Source organism: Myxocyprinus asiaticus, chromosome 50, assembly GCF_019703515.2.
Source record: "Myxocyprinus asiaticus isolate MX2 ecotype Aquarium Trade chromosome 50, UBuf_Myxa_2, whole genome shotgun sequence".
Classification (NCBI taxonomy): domain Eukaryota; kingdom Metazoa; phylum Chordata; class Actinopteri; order Cypriniformes; family Catostomidae; genus Myxocyprinus; species Myxocyprinus asiaticus.
The window spans coordinates 3,198,720-3,212,978 of NC_059393.1; the positions used below are offsets into that span (position 1 = coordinate 3,198,720).

Sequence of the window (14,259 nt, forward strand, 5' to 3'; positions counted from 1 at the left end):
CGTGGGATTTTATCAAAATTATCCAAAAAATTAAAAAAACTTTGTTGCTGGGTCACTTGTAATAGTGACATGAGTTACCTAAAGAGGATAGATGAAGTGTTTTTTTTTTAATTAAAAGAAAAAAAACAAAATCTTTAAATAAATGTAGAGAAGAGCATCCTATACTGTGTCATTCCTCATTCCCAAATGAACATGAATAACATCAGCTAGGACACCTACATTTGCTCTAAGGTAAATCAAAGCTAATAACTGAACCTTAATTAATTTATGAATTGATTCAAGACATGGTAAAAGCAATAGTAAATAAAGAGTTCACAGCATCAAAATGAGTGTGTGTTGTATAAGATGTTATAAGCAGTTCTGTTCACCTACATTAATGCTATCAGGTGTGTAATTGCCATCAAATTACACTTTTCTCTTTTCAAGTGACTGTGATAATCAATTGCCTCAATTTTGATTCACAGTCTCCACATTTTTCAATCAAATTACTGGGTAAATTTACAATTTCTTTTACAAAAAAATGTCAGATAAATATGCCTTATTATGTCACTCTTCATTCCTGCTCACTTAAGAATATTATCCATTCTGTTTATGAGAATATTTTGCCAAAAACCACACTGTTCACGGCAGTCTCCCATTCATTTCTATGGGGAGTTCTGCAGAGCTTGTCAGAGTGAGTGACAGTAACCAGGGGGTGGCGGAGCTTAGCAAAGGGTCCATTGATGCTGGTTCAGGGCAGGTGTTTTCTCTTTCCCTCGTAAGTACTGTTCAGAATATCGGAGCTGTCTTGGCGTTTGAAATGGCTCAATTGCTCCATGGTGCTTTAAAATAGTACATTCTCAAATGGGTCATATATGTTTTGTCGTCTGTGGTATCGAGGGAATTCCAGTTTAACTACGCATGTGATCCGCTCTGCGCTGCCCTGTTACCAGAGCTGACATGTCGAGAGAAACCCGGTCGACACGCGTGCACCTGCATGCTCCAGAGATACAGGAGGACAAAGCAGAGAGCATCACTTGTGCGAATGATTCTCAATGGATTGCGCAACACGCACGTGAAACCAATCTTCAAATCACACACGCATTCGTGTTCCACATGAGAAGCCTATTTAGTGCTTATAAAGTGGCAAAGCAAGATGAATATCATAAAATTTGCTTCGGCGGCTGCCAAAGCTAAATTACGGGCCTCCGAATCTAATTTTAGAATATTCATCTTGCTTTTGATGCAGATGAATTTTCAATCATGAAAAACCCATTGCATTGCCATGTAATGCAATAAGTGCTGCTGAAGTCAACTGATTTTAGTAATTGAAATACCATACCTATGTTTTAAAATAAAATAATGATGCTGCCACATATCTTAGGTTATGTTTTTTTAAATGTAGTTTTGCTTCAGAATCATAGGCGAAAACTTTCACTTTGACTCCACTTTACAAAACAGTTTACAGTTTTATTTATCTCGGTCTATCCATCTCATGAACAGTTAAAACTGCCCCATTGAGTATTACTTATGTGCAATATCCAGCTTAGTCTTTTTATATTTACAGTTGTGCTCAAAAGTTTGCACACCCTGGCAGAAATTGTGAAATTTTGGCATTGATTTTGAAAATATGACTTGATCATGCAAAAAACAAAAAAAAAAAAAAAAAAAACTGTCTTTTATTTAAGGATAGTGATCATATGAAGCCATTTATTATCACATAGTTGTTTGGCTCCTTTTTAAATCATAATGATAACAGAAATCATCCAAATGGCCCTGATCAAAAGTTTACACACCCTTGAATGTTTGGCCTTGTTACAGACACACAAGATGGCACATACAGGTTTAAATGGCAATTAAAGGTTAATTTCCCACACCTGTGGCTTTTTAAATTGCAATTAGTGTCTGTGTATAAATAGTCAATGAGTTTGTTAGCTCTCACATGGATGCACTGAGCAGGCTAGATACTGAGCCATAGGGAGCAGAAAAGAACTGTCAAAAGACCTGTGTAACAAGGTAATGTAATAAAGATGGAAAAGGATATAAAAAGATATCCAAAGCCTTGAAAATGCCAGTCAGTACTGTTCTATCAGTTATTAAGAAGTGGAAAATTCAGGGATCTCTTGATACCAAGCCAAGGTCAGGTAGACCAAGAAAGATTTCAGCCACAACTGTCAGAAGAATTGTTCGGGATACAAAGAAAAACCCACAGGTAACCTCAGGAGAAATACAGGCTGCTCTGGAAAAAGACAGTGTAGTTGTTTCAAGGAGCACAATACTTGTTGACCCCTCTCCAAACATAGCGCTTATGGTTGTGACCATAAAGCTCTATTTTGGTCTCGTCACTCCAAATTACAGTGTGTCAGAAGCTGTGAGGCGTGTCAAGGTGTTGTCAGGTATATTGTAACCGGGCTTTTTTGTGGCACTGGCTTCTTTCTGGCAACTCGACCATGCAGCTAATTTTTGTTCAAGTATTGTCGTATTGTGCATTTCTGCAAGGGTATGCAAACTTTTGTGCACAACTGTGTATATACATTATATATACAGGTGCATCTCAATAAATTAGAATGTCGTGGAAAAGTTCATTTATTTCAGTAATTCAACTCAAATTGTGAAACTCGTGTATTAAATAAATTCAATGCACACAGACTGAAGTAGTTTAAGTCTTTGGTTCTTTTAATTGTGATGATTTTGGCTCACATTTAACAAAAACCCACCAATTCACTATCTCAAAAAATTAGAATACATCATAAGACCAATAAAAAAAACATTTTTAGTGAATTGTTGGCCTTCTGGAAAGTATGTTCATTTACTGTATATGTACTCAATACTTGGTAGGGGCTCCTTTTGCTTTAATTACTGCCTCAATTCGGCGTGGCATGGAGGTGATCAGTTTGTGGCACTGCTGAGGTGGTATGGAAGCCCAGGTTTCTTTGACAGTGGCCTTCAGCTCATCTGCATTTTTTGGTCTCTTGTTTCTCATTTTCCTCTTGACAATACCCCATAGATTCTCTATGGGGTTCAGGTCTGGTGAGTTTGCTGGCCAGTCAAGCACACCAACACCATGGTCATTTAACCAACTTTTGGTGCTTTTGGCAGTGTGGTCAGGTGCCAAATCCTGCTGGAAAATGAAATCAGCATCTTTAAAAAGCTGGTCAGCAGAAGGAAGCATGAAGTGCTCCAAAATTTCTTGGTAAACGGGTGCAGTGACTTTGGTTTTCAAAAAACACAATGGACCAACACCAGCAGATGACATTGCACCCCAAATCATCACAGACTGTGGAAACTTAACACTGGACTTCAAGCAACTTGGGCTATGAGTTTCTCCACCCTTCCTCCAGACTCTAGGACCTTGGTTTCCAAATGAAATACAAAACTTGCTCTCATCTGAAAAGAGGACTGGGCAACAGTCCAGTTCTTCTTCTCCTTAGCCCAGGTAAGACGCCTCTGACGTTGTCTGTGGTTCAGGAGTGGCTTATCAAGAGGAATACGACAACTGTAGCCAAATTCCTTGACACGTCTGTGTGTGGTGGCTCTTGATGCCTTGACCCCAGCCTCAGTCCATTCCTTGTGAAGTTCACCCAAATTCTTGAATCGATTTTGCTTGACAATCATAAGGCTGCGGTTCTCTCGGTTGGTTGTGCATCTTTTTCTTCCACACTTTTTCCTTCCACTCAACTTTCTGTTAACATGCTTGGATACAGCACTCTGTGAACAGCCAGCTTCTTTGGCAATGAATGTTTGTGGCTTACCCTCCTTGTGAAGGGTGTCAATGATTGTCTTCTGGACAACTGTCAGATCAGCAGTCTTCCCCATGATTGTGTAGCTTAGTGAACCAAACTGAGAGACCATTTTGAAGGCTCAGGAAACCTTTGCAGGTGTTTTGAGCTGATTAGCATGTCACCATATTCTAATTTTTTGAGATAGTGAATTGGTGGGTTTTTGTTAAATGTGAGCCAAAATCATCACAATTAAAAGAACCAAAGACTTAAACTACTTCAGTCTGTGTGCATTGAATTTATTTAATACACGAGTTTCACAATTTGAGTTGAATTACTGAAATAAATGAACTTTTCCACGACATTCTAATTTATTGAGATGCACCTGTATATATATATATATATATATATATATATATATATATATATATATATATATTATATATATACACATACATACATACACACACACACACACACACACACACACACACACACACACACACACACACACACACACTGTATAATAAATGTAATATTGTTTAAAAATAATTTTATGTCTTTCTTTACTGTTACCGGATGGCCCCAGACACAGAGACTGCAAGAAAGCAAACTGAATAAAATCCCAGATGCTGTTTATTGTGCAACTCCAATCCCAATCAATAACTACCAGAAGAAAAAAAAAAGATTTGGTACATAACACGGGACTTTTACTTCTAAAGAAGCCCGAAATACACATGGGACTCTTATTTTGAAATGTCTGCACTCCCAGCTGCAACTCACCGATGGCTGATTCGCTGAGAAAGTGAATCTGATTCAAACTGCTTACTTGAGCTACAGAGTTCAAACCCTCAGTTCTTCTCAGGTGATTAATTGAAAAGACCTGGTTCAAAAGAGTCCATTTTTCACGAATCGGACATCATGGCTCGTGCTGTGTTTGTTGTTACACGCTGGAAGCTCATCTCAACAGAAAGGGTGAAAAGCGACGCGAGACACACGGGTGTACACTCTAAAGATTTATTCAATACAAAAGATGATATCTGATGAAATGCAAACAACCTGACTGTCGACAATGCAAACTAGATTTTAAACGACCTTCGCAATAATTTATTTTCACATTCTCAAGCCCTGTATATTTTGGCTTTCATCATCATTTATGTTTAGCCTTATTTTAAGCATAAATAAAATGAAATTTGTTGGATTGGACATGGAATAACCCTATAGTCATTATGAATATTAAGCTGAAGTATTTTAATGCTGAAAAATAAAAATACACACTTCAGCTTTAAAATAAAGCATAGATGCATTCACATATACTGTACATTTGCACAGTGACACATTATAGGTAAAATATCATTTTCCCCAACAGAAAATAACACATCTTCATTCAGACACATCAAAAGGTTTCATTTCCTCAGGACACAGTTAAGGATTGTATTACGCCACATGATAACAGCATGACATCATTGTCCCGCTCACCTCTGCATTGATTGGCTGCATGTTACGGTACCATGTGACCTCAGGTTCGGGCGTGGCGCGAGCATGACAGTGCAGGTACCCGGCACGGCCCTCCTCTAAATGACTGTCCACCGGCTTCTGGATCCACTCTGGTTTAGCTGTTCATGCATAGAAGATGTTTAAGAGGACAATCTCATACTGATATCAGTGTGAAAATGTAGAAATAATATTAGTGTGTAATTTTCTGTCTTGACTTCAATACAAATATCTAAAAATCCCTAAAACAAGAAAAATAGGGGTCCATTAACCTTTTCTTTTTCTTCCCTAAAAGTGTCTGGGCAGCAAAAAGTCCTAGAGACCTCAAATTTGGCAGAGTGGTCCCAAATACCCCCCCACCCAAAGTTGCATACACACCCCAATCCAACCCCAGGTGGCGCTTTAATAAACATTTTTACGTTTTCGCTAATAACTTGGCAACCATATGGGCAAGATGCAAAATACATTTTCCAGTCAAGTGAAAATCTCTAATTTTGATAACTTTTTTGTCATGAGGGGTCTCTAGGTGATACAAGCAATCGAACCAACAAGTCTAGGAAGAGTTTGAAAAAGTAGGGTTTTATGAAAACTCAATATGGCGGACAGAAATAAAATCGGAGATATACGTTTTATTTCGCTAATCCTTGTAAGTCTGCAAACATCATACCAACCAAGTAACTAGAGTACTTAGTAATGAAATTACTTTGACCCTGAGAGAACTGTTCTTTCAAATCTGGTAATTTTGGTAATTTGATCCACTTTTCAAAACTGCTTTGACCCCGATAATTGCCGCTTGAGGCTACATTTTTACTTTGTTTTCAGAGAATACGTTTATTATTCTAACCGCATTTGCAATTTGTTTTTTTCTTGTTTTAAGCATAAAACTTGCTACATTTAATATGTTTAATTACAGAAGTGTTTAGAGAAAGTTAATTAATTACAGTCTTGTAATTCCATTTGGTGCCACTAGAGGCACATAGATTAAACACTTCATCTTTAATTTGTAAGACAATACTGGTCGTAGGAAAATTTGATGGCTGTGAGATATTCAGCAGCTAAAAGTAAGGCAAGAAACATACACTACGCAAGTACATGACATATGCTTGATTTTTAATGCATTGTGTTCGAGCAAATGTGTCCATTCTCAGCATTGTGGCACAACAGTGCATATTAGCATAAATGATCTTATTTAAGGTCAGTGCTCTTCTTCAGGTCAACTGCTGCTACATTTTAACGTAACTCTATTGACCCATTAAATACCATCACAGTAATGCAAGAATGTAAAGTGTGTACAACAGGGGCTGTGAGTTTGCAATGTATAAGCAAAGCATTCGTATCTGCATTTGTGTAATTGCGTAGAATGTTTTTGGTGGAAAACTTACTGGCTACAGTGACTGTCAACTCCTGTTTTCTCTGGCCTGCCTTGTTTTGTGCAAAACACGTGTAGGTTCCCGAGTCTTCACTGCGGGTGGGACTGAAAATCAGGTCCAGCCCGTCCTGGTACACCCTGCCTTCGGCAGGAACTCGCTGTCCCGCATGTTCCCACCAAACCTCTGGCTCCGGGTGCCCATGAGGCGGGCGGCACGTGACTCGCGCCAGAGAATCTGCTGTGAACTGTCTCGACTGTTTGGCAATCATGTCCTCGATTTCTGATGGGAAACAGTGACAAGAAAGAAATACAAGTTGACAAATAGACAAGAATTTGTCTTCAAATTTTAGGTTAAAGTTTATATATTTGTAGATGGGAAAGTGTATGTTTTTGAGCATTTAGAAACGCTCTCCATTACAAAAGGAGTAGAGTGGATGTGAGTCTACTGGGGTGTTCTTTGGGAAACTTAATGGCCAAAATAAGTGAATTAAAAACATCACGGTAATCACAATGTTACTCAATAATCATAACGCTGCTTAATCGCCAGCAAATTTTGGCGAAAGCACAGCAAAAACAAAATTTTTTGAGTGTTTAAATCTGTTGAATGAAGAGTCCTGTATACTTAAACTGTATATGTATCTATTCAAGAGTAAGTGTGAGTGTGTTACCTGCTAGTCGCAGAAAGGCCTCGAGAGACACAGGGGGGCCCCGGGGCCCCTGAGCCACACATTTATACAGGCCTGTGTTCCGCTGCTTCACTTGAGTAATGACGAGAGAGCCATTGCTCAGAATAAACACACTGGCCAGAAGAGAAAGATACAGTCAAAAACATCCACTCAATATACTCATGGACAAAGACACAAGAACATTTCTTTATAGAGCTCAACAGTGACCGTCTACTTTTCAAGCAGCAGTCTTGGTTCTGGAAGCAATTTTCTCATTAATTTTCTCCATAGGCATTTAAAAAAAAAAAAAAAACTTCAGTAAAGAGATCTAAGCCTTGAACAAACCAGCCAGCTCCAAGATGAATAACAACATTACAGAAGTATTTAAAAAACAGTATGAGACTCGGTACTTCAATACTTTTATGAGGGAATGAACTACAATCACATAAAGCATTGCAAATAATGTAGTCGAAACAAAAATGCCATTACAATATAAAACTACTGATCTATAGTAATATATATATATATATTTGAAGATTATTGAAAATATTAAGAGTTGACGGTCGCTGCTGAACTCTTTAAAACTAGTTATATTTCCATGATAACATCAAGTTCTCTGATTGGTCGATCTCTCTTCAGAATTATGGGTAGTGTAGTACTTCACCAGGAACTTGATTTTAAACACTATAAGTAAAATATGAAGTTGAAATGACACTCTCTTGTGGTTTTTACACAAGAAAATATCATCATGTATCAATCTCAGAGCTCATGGTATTTCTGTCTTGAAAAGTTTATACATTATCATTAAAAAACTATTTCTCTATGGAGAAAATCCTTTTTTTTCCCCCGAATGTCAAATAATGCTAATGTCACTTTTAATTTGATTTATAATATTTAAATTCATCAAGCACATCACTTTTCAAATTATAAAAATAAAGCAGTACACAAATTTGTTCTCATTGCAAACAAGTTAAATTATAGTGCACTACCGGCTCTTGTTTGAAACCAGCTCATTGTCATGGTACCACTCGACAGTGGGCTGCGGTTCGGCCGTGAACTGACAGTGGAAGAGAGCTTCCTCATTCCTCAAGACCACTAAATCCTCTGGCTTCACCACCGGCTTAGGGTAACTCTTATCTACAGACAGATACAGATCATTCAATACAAAATGGTACTGAATATTTACATTAAATTCACGTATTAGATGGGGGGTTTTTTTCTCCCCAATTTGGAATGCCCAATTCCCAATGCGCTCTAAGTCCTCGTGGTGGTGTAGTGACTCGCCTCAATCCGGGTGGTGACGAATCTCAGTTGCCTCCGTGTCTGAGACCGTCAATCCGTGCATCTTATCACGTGGCTTGTTGAGTGCATTACCACGGAGACCTAGCGCGTGTGGAGGCTTCACGCTATTCTCCGCAGCATCCACACACAATACGCCACGCGCCCACCGAGAGTGAGAACCACATTATAGTGACCACGAGGAGGTTACCCCATGTGACTCTACCCACCCTAGCAACCAGGCCAATTTGGTTGCTTAGGAGACCTGACTGGAGTCACTCAGCACGCCCTGGATTCGAACTCGCGACTCCAGGGGTGGTAGTCATCGTCTTTACTCGCTGAGCTACCCAGGCCCCCTAGATGTTTTTTAAGATGAATAATAAAAACATTTATGATGAATAGTTGAAAATTCGGATGAAATAAGAGTGTTAAGTACATGTATACTGCAGTACACACTACGTCAAATACATACCTATTATGTTAAGTGTGAAGTTGTCATTGCTGCACACTTGGCCCACAGCATTCTTGGCGCAGCAGTAGTAGAGACCGTTGTCGTCAGGGCTCGCATTTAACAGCGCAAGTGTTCGGTCTTTGTTGTTTATTTTGTAGCTCTTCTCTGTTAGTGCCGTTCCATCTCTAAACCACCGATTCATTGGCCTGTAGATTCAGGGTTATTGGTTTAAATAGTTTTATATTTTTCCAAAATATAAAGATTCCTGAATGAATGACTCTTATGAGCAGGTTCTTTCGAATCTACAACGTGAAACACACAGTGCAACCAGCAGAGCTCGATTTCCGAATGTATGACTCCTTTGAGCAGGTTCTTTGGAAACTTTAGTGTGAACAATGTGGACCGATTTCCGAACGAATTACTCACGTGCATTTTTTTTTTTAACCTAAAGCGCAAAACATACAGCATGACCACTGAAGCCCAAATCCTGAATGAACGACTCTTATGAACTGGTTGTTTTGAATCTACAATGTTAAACACAGCGCGGCCAGTGCAGTCCAATTCCCGAACAAATAGCTGGTATTTTTGAATCTACAGCATGAAACACACAGTGTGTCCAGTGTAGACTCATTCCCAAACAAATGACTCTTACGAACTGGTTCTATTGAATCTACAGTGCGAAACATACAGCGCGACCGGTGTAGTCCGATTCCCAAACAAATTACTCTTATGAACTGGTTCTTTTGAATCTACAGCGTGAAACACACAACGTGATCAGTGTAGCCTGATTCCCAAATGAATCATTCTTATAAGATGGTTATTTTACCATGTCCAGCTCGAAATGAACCATGAACTGTCACTGTGTTATGTAATACTGTTTGTCTGACACAGTGTCCAAGGAGCTTAACATATAAGGTTTGTTCTAGGAGCGATTCCTCACCGTGGGTGTCCATCGATATTGCACCGTAGTATCACTTGTGAGGAGCTCTCAATTTCTGCCTCTGATTCTGGACTCTTCAGGATCACTGCACCACTTTCTAACCCTGTAAGAAAGAAATGTTCAAGACTAAAAACAACAGACAGTTTATCAGGTGATGGATGAAACCCTTATTGAAACTCTCATTATCAAAAACAAACTCCCCCATTCACACCATCTGGTCATGCTTTGCACCCGCCGCAAAAACAGGCGACTCTATTCAGTTGACCTTACTTGTTATCTGACACAAGCGGCCGGGCACTGCATTTCATCCAATTAATCTTGGCATAGGACATAAAGGGGTGCTTTGTCTGGTTTCCACTTGCTGGCTCAAAATAACTTTCATGCAAGTGTTGTTTAGCTTTCTGTCGTTGCAAAGGGAGTGAAGTGGGCCAGCCAGGAAGGGCCAATGGCTCACATGTGTTTTTACATACCAGGAGAAGCATTTTCAAGAGGCCGCACAGACATGGAACTTTACATAGTTCTTAAGAAAAGGAATGTGCAAAACAGTCAGTGGGATGCCTGAACGTCTAGCTGACTAATCATCTGAAGGAAGCCCTGTATAATAAGACTGGTTACAGGTACTCCCGACTCTGATCCAATGCATAAAGGGCGTTAAAATAAGATTTTTGAGTTCAAAAACAGATAGATATATCGGAAAAGCAATCAGATTACTAATTACTTGACTTGAGTTACTTTCTAAAACACTTTTCCTAGAAAACTTTTTCGTTTTTTTGCTCAACGAATTTAAAACCTCCATATTTCCTACTTGTTCATTGTCACAAGCACTTCATAAACTCAGCACAAAACATTTCTTCTTACAACGACTTATCAGGGGGTGTACACCCTTCAGCTGTCACAGACATACATAGAACATTTACATATGAACATAATAAATTTTTTTAATTCGACATAATACTATTTTAGAAATATGTAACCCAAATAATGAATTTAAAAGTAATTAACTTAACTGAAAAGTCAGTTACTGTAATTTGATTACTAGATTTTAAAATGTAATTCATTAAACTACTTTTAGTCTACTGTTACTAATTACTAAGGTGTAACGATTAGCTCTGACAACGATTCGATTACAATTCTTTACCTAACGATTATGATGCATTGAGAAATCAGATTTTTGGTCACGATTCGATTTCGATTATTTTGGAACGATTAATAATTATTTTCAAAAATATGCCGAAAAAAGATTCAAAGTTTTTACTGAACATTCCTAATTTAGACAGCACAGAAATGCACCAGACTTTAGCACTAGCGTCACAGATGCATTTACGACCAAGGAGGATTGGCTTGTGTGTGTGGCTGCATATATTAACCAAAAAATGCATTACATGATATGCATTATAGATATGAATATGTTACATATGGACATAATGTGGTACATATAGATGTTACATGTATAATATATATATCCCATATGAATAAAGGATAACAATGTCTGATGCAACAATGACTTGATGCAAACACACACAAAAGACGGTAAACGGTGACAAAAGCGTGACAGATGTGCATATCATGTAACGTTAAGATTTATTGCACCATGGGGCCTGGGTAGCTCAGTGGTAAAAAATGCTGGCTACCACCCCTGGGGTTCGCTAGTTCGCTAGTTCGAATCCCAGGGTGTGCTGAGTGACTCCAGCCAGGTCTCCTATGCAACCAAATTGGCCCGACTGCTAGGGAGGGTAGAGTCACATGGTGTAACCTCCTCGTGGTCCCTATAATGTGGTTCGATCTCGGTGGGGCGCGTGGTGAGTTGAGCGTGGATGCTGCGTTGGATGGCGTGAAGCCTCCACACGCGCTATGTCTCCGTGGCAACACGCTCAACAAGCTACGTGTTAAGATGCACGGGATGACGGTCTCAGACGTGGAGGCAGCTGGGATTCGTCCTCCGCCGTCAGGATTGAGGCGAATAACTACACGACCATGAGGACTTAAAAGCGCATTGGGAATTGGGCATTCCAAATTGGGTGAAAAAGGTAATTTACCATTAGCTTTGGTTTGATTTTTTGCACAAACTTTGCATCTTTTCATTTTCATGATTACAGTTATCGGCATGTGACTCAACGCAAGTGGGTGTTACCTTTCAAAATTGATTTCTAGCAGCCATTCAGGCCACAACCACACTGATATGTTTTTTTTTTTAATCTGAAAACGCATTGATTTCGCTACATTGATACCTCAACCGGCGTTTTCCTCCACCAAAAATTGCGCGTTTCAAAAACGCTCTCCATTCCGCAAGTTTTATAACAATGACATTAGGAAACGAAAACAAACACTAATTAGTATGAATGTGGCCTCACACAGGACATGTTTTTGCATCCATCTGCGCTGTTTTGAACATAAAAAAAATCCCATACAAACATCTTTGATGTCCGCTGCAATGCGTTGCACAAATTTTTCAGCATCTCATTCCATGAGCCCTGAGTTTTAAAGATGTCATGTCAAGTTAAAAGAACTTAAACTTTTTAAAACGCATCTTGAGACACCTGCATGCTGTGCCATTCGTTGTGTCGCATCTAGCTTTTTTAACTCAAGAACTCTTTCTGTGTGAACGAAGCCTTAGTGAGTCAAATTAGGAAAATGAAAAAGTAAAGCTTGTGCATAAATGAAAATTAACCCAAAGCTAAAGGAAAGTAAAAAATGCATTAAAAGATAGAATTTTAAATGATTTTAATAGGATTTATTTAAATATTTAACAATTTAATGATTTAATTTAGAGATATGTGGCCCTCCACAGCTGAGGAGTGCTAACGTGAAGCTGCCCGTTTAGGCACAGTTTTGATTTCCTGATGTATAAAACAGCAATAAAGTAATTCAGGAACACATTCCTCAGCTTGTTTAGGATGTGTAGCCTATATAAAGACTGCACAAAAATGTCTCGCACAAAATTAGTATTTTAATACTTTAATATTTTTTTTCTTCCCCTTTTTCTCCCCAATTTGGAATACCCAATTCCCAATGCGCTCTAAGTCCTCGTGGTGGCGCGGTTACTCACCTCAATCCGGGTGGTGGAGGACGAATCTCAGTTGCCTCCACGTCTGAAACCTTCAATCCGCACATCTTATCATGAGGAGGCTTCACGCTATTCTCCGCGGCATCCATGCACAACTCACCACGCACCCCACCGAGAGCAAGAAACACATTATAGCGACCACGAGGAGGTTACCCCATGTAACTCTACTCTCTCTAGCAACCGGGGCCAATTTGGTTGCTTAGGAGACCTAGCTGGAGTCACTCAGCACACCCTAGATTCGAACTTGCGACTCCAGGTGTGGTAGTCAGCGTCCTTACTCACTGAACTACCAAGGCCTGCACAATTAGTATTTTAATGTAAATTAAAATAGTCAAAATTATTAATCGCACTTACAATATAAAGGTAAATAATCGTCAATTATGATTTCTGTCACTATCATGCCGCTCTATGCAACACTCACACTTGATGTTGATGGAGGCCTCGCTGGTGCGTTCCTCTTCACCTGTGCTGTTTTTCGAGGCAATGCACTGAAAGTTTCCAGAGTCCAGTAATCTGTCAATAGCTGTGATTTTCAGGTTGCCTCCTTCCAGAAAGCGTCGCTCTGTGTTGTTGACTGTCTCGCCATTGTGTGTCCAAGTGTAGATCACACCTTGAGGATCACTCACCTCGCACCGCAGCATGGCACTGCGCCCGTGTAGGGCATCCTGGGATTTCGGCTCCTTGGTGAAATAGAAAGACGCTGACTGCACGTAGATCACTTTTAAGAGAAGACAAACCACAGGTATGATTAGGGCAGGGAGAGAAATATACTGAGATTTCATAGTCTTTTGACGATATTCAATATATATCTAAATATTTACATTTGAAGTCAGAAGTTTACATACACTTAGGTTGAAGTCATTAAAACTCATTTTTTTAACCACTACACAGATTTAATATTAGCAAACTATAGTTTTGGCAAGTTGTTTAGGACATCTACTTTGTGCATGACACAAGTAATTTTTCCAACAACTGTTTACAGACAGATTGTTTCACTTTTAATTGACTATATCACAATTCCAGTGGGTCAGAAGTTTACATACACTAAGTTAACTGTGCCTTTAAGCAGCTTGGAAAATTCCAGAAAATGATGTCAAGCCTTTAGACAATTAGTCAATTAGCTTCTGATAGGTGGTGTACTGAACTGGAGGTGTACCTGTGGATGTATTTTAAGGCCTAATTTCAAACTCAGTGCCTCTTCGCTTGACATCATGGGGAAATCAAAACAAATCAGCCAAGACCTCAGAAAAAATAATTGTGGACCTACACAAGTCTGGTTCATCCTTGGGAGCAATTTCCA

General features: G+C 39.1%; 1 protein-coding gene across 1 annotated transcript in view; it reads right to left on the reverse strand.

Annotated features, from left to right (window-relative positions):
• The window catches only part of LOC127438673 (inactive tyrosine-protein kinase 7-like), a 70,863-nt gene that overhangs the window by 20,216 nt on the left and 36,388 nt on the right, over positions 1–14,259 (reverse strand). The window contains exons 2-8 of the mRNA XM_051694413.1: positions 13,381–13,677; positions 9,896–9,998; positions 8,977–9,161; positions 8,216–8,363; positions 7,230–7,360; positions 6,575–6,841; positions 5,178–5,314 (exon numbers count right to left, since the gene is read on the reverse strand). Of these exons, the coding sequence (XP_051550373.1) occupies positions 5,178–5,314; positions 6,575–6,841; positions 7,230–7,360; positions 8,216–8,363; positions 8,977–9,161; positions 9,896–9,998; positions 13,381–13,677 (1,268 nt within the window). The remainder of the gene's footprint in view (positions 1–5,177; positions 5,315–6,574; positions 6,842–7,229; positions 7,361–8,215; positions 8,364–8,976; positions 9,162–9,895; positions 9,999–13,380; positions 13,678–14,259) is intronic.